The sequence below is a fragment of the Lycium ferocissimum genome, chromosome 6 (genome assembly GCF_029784015.1).
Source record: "Lycium ferocissimum isolate CSIRO_LF1 chromosome 6, AGI_CSIRO_Lferr_CH_V1, whole genome shotgun sequence".
Lineage (NCBI taxonomy): Eukaryota > Viridiplantae > Streptophyta > Magnoliopsida > Solanales > Solanaceae > Lycium > Lycium ferocissimum.
Genome location: NC_081347.1, coordinates 70,399,293 through 70,401,776, shown reverse-complemented (window position 1 = coordinate 70,401,776; position 2,484 = coordinate 70,399,293). Strand labels below are relative to the sequence as shown.

Below are 2,484 nucleotides of genomic sequence, written 5' to 3'. Positions count from 1 at the left end.
ATCAAAACCAGGGTCTCAGAATATATTGAAGAGGGTCAATGGAACATGAGCAAGCTTAGGCAATATCTACCAATAAACAATGCAAATACTATTCAAGAAGTTTATATCCACTCTACTGCTGATAATGATCAACCAATATGGACACCAAGAAATGATGGGAATTTTAGCTGTAGATCTATATGGGATATAGTCAGATAGAAACAGATGGTTACCATGGTCAGTAGAATGACATGGCACAACAAGCTTCCTTTTAAGACTTCTTTTTTTCTATGGAAATTGCTAAGACACAGTATTGCAATTGATACTAATCTTATCAGATTCAAAATCCATTTACCTTTAAGATGTTCTTGTTGTATCAATCCAGATCAAGAAGAAGAGGAGCATCTGCTCTACAAAGGTATGATAGCTCAAAACCTATGAAAATTTTATAACAAAATCTTTGGTATCTTGCAAGGTAATGGATGTCTGAGACAACAAATAATCTCATGGTGGATGGCAAAAGCCGGGAACCCAATACAAAAGGATGCTACTTCAGATTCTACTAGGGATTATCACTTGGCAAATTTGGAAAGCAAGATGCAAGCAAAGATATGAAATGAAGAAGATGAATCTAATCAACATCAAGTATAACTTCAATACTCAAGCTGCTATGATAGTCCACAAACAATTCAACATGAACAGTCCATACTTAAAAGGAGATGAGATTTATCAGATGATGGAATCCAGGACCTAGTGGAGGTGGGGCCATTATAAGAGATGGGCAAGGAAAATTAGTAGTTGCTTATGGGAAATTCCTTGGTCATACTACTAATAATATGGCAGAAGTCTTAGCTGTGGAGATTGGAATTGCTTGGTGCAAGGACAATGGATACAAGAAATTAGAGATTGAAGTGGACTCACAACAGCTTGTGGAATGGCTACAAGATACTGCAAAAGAACCTTGGAGAGTTTGGAATTTCATTAAACACTCTAAGGAAATTCTGGAACAAATGGAGGAATGGAGTATTAAGCACTGCTTCAGAGAAGGGAATAAAGTTGCCGATGGATTAGCTAATTGGGCCTTGAGATGCAATGACACCACTTGGATTTCTCAGTTTCACCTACTTCCTAAGGAGATAAGGGGTGCACCCAACATGGATAAATTGAACTTCCCTTCCTTTAGGACTAAAAATGTTAGAAATGCATTTGAATTGAAACATGTATAGAACTTACTCTTTTGATGTACCTTGAGGGTGAATTTACATAGAAATCATCCACAAGTTTTTGAAAGTCTATTCGAAATCCTACTCATTCTATAATTGAAGCTTTTTCCAATGGAGTAGGAGCAGAGAGTTACTACTCCACTGTTGTGTAAATCTCTTTTGATTAATGGAAAGGCATCCACTCTTGGAGGTGGATGAGTTAAATTAAAAAAAAAAATACAACTAATCTCTTTTCAACATCAACTTCAAGTACTTAATTCTTCTTTTTCTTTATTCCTTCCAAATTTCATCTAAGTCATGTCCAAACGACTTAATCAACTTGTATTTAATTTTTAGAGTGATCAAATATCTTAGAAATTAAAAGAACTGATTAAAATGTTAAATCATTGTAATAAAAGGTTATTTGATTTTTTTTCTTCTAATAATGTAATTGTTCTTGGAACAGTAGTAAACAAACAACAATAATAAAATATACTCACGAGCCTTAACTTTGGCACTAACGACATATAGCAGCCATTTACCCTCTGTTTGGATGGTTGTTTCCCGTGGTTCATTAATGTACAGTATGGTGTTGTATTATATTGTGCTGTATTAATGAACATAATGTTTGGATAGATTGTATCGTTTGTTGTGGTTTAATAACATTTATATTGTTTGGTTTGATTGTATGGTATGCAGTATAATAACTTGTAAGTTTACTAAATACCTTTAACTCTTAATTAGAAATTAGTTTATATATATTAATAAAACTCAGGTAAAGAATAAAATAGGAACTTTAAAAATAAGTAGGTAGTGAGTGGGGGTGGTGGAGGGGTGGGTGGTGTGAGGTGGGTGGTTGTGGGATGAGGAGTGAGGGTGGGGGTGAGTGGTTGTGGGGTTGGTAGTGGTGAGGGGTAGTGGGTGGTGGAGGGGTGGGTGGTGTGAAGTGGATGGTTGTAGGATGAGGATGGGGTAGTGGGTGGTAGGGTGGGGGTGAGTGGTTGTGGGGGTGGGATTGGGTGGTGGTGAGGGGTGGGTGGTGTGAGGTGGGTGGTTGTGGGGGTGGGGGTGGGGGTGGGGTTGGATGGTAGGGCAGGGGTTGGGGTGGGTGGTAGGGTGGGGGTGGGGTGGGGGTGAGTGGTCGGGTGGATGGTGGAGGGTGGGTATAATGGGAAAAAAAATCGTAAACCGAAAAATTAAACCTGTTAAAAAATTGGGCTTTTAAGGTTTAAACCATTTGGGTGAACCCGTTTAAAAAAATAAAACCCAATTTTGAAAATAAAAAAAACATGTTTTATACAAA

General features: G+C 37.6%; 1 protein-coding gene across 1 annotated transcript in view; it reads left to right on the top strand.

Moving 5' to 3' along the window:
- Window positions 1-815: 815 nt before the first annotated feature.
- The window catches only part of LOC132061602 (uncharacterized), a 2,512-nt gene continuing 843 nt past the window's right edge, over window positions 816-2,484 (top strand). The window contains exons 1-2 of the mRNA XM_059454379.1: window positions 816-1,199; window positions 1,881-1,891. Of these exons, the coding sequence (XP_059310362.1) occupies window positions 816-1,199; window positions 1,881-1,891 (395 nt within the window). The remainder of the gene's footprint in view (window positions 1,200-1,880; window positions 1,892-2,484) is intronic.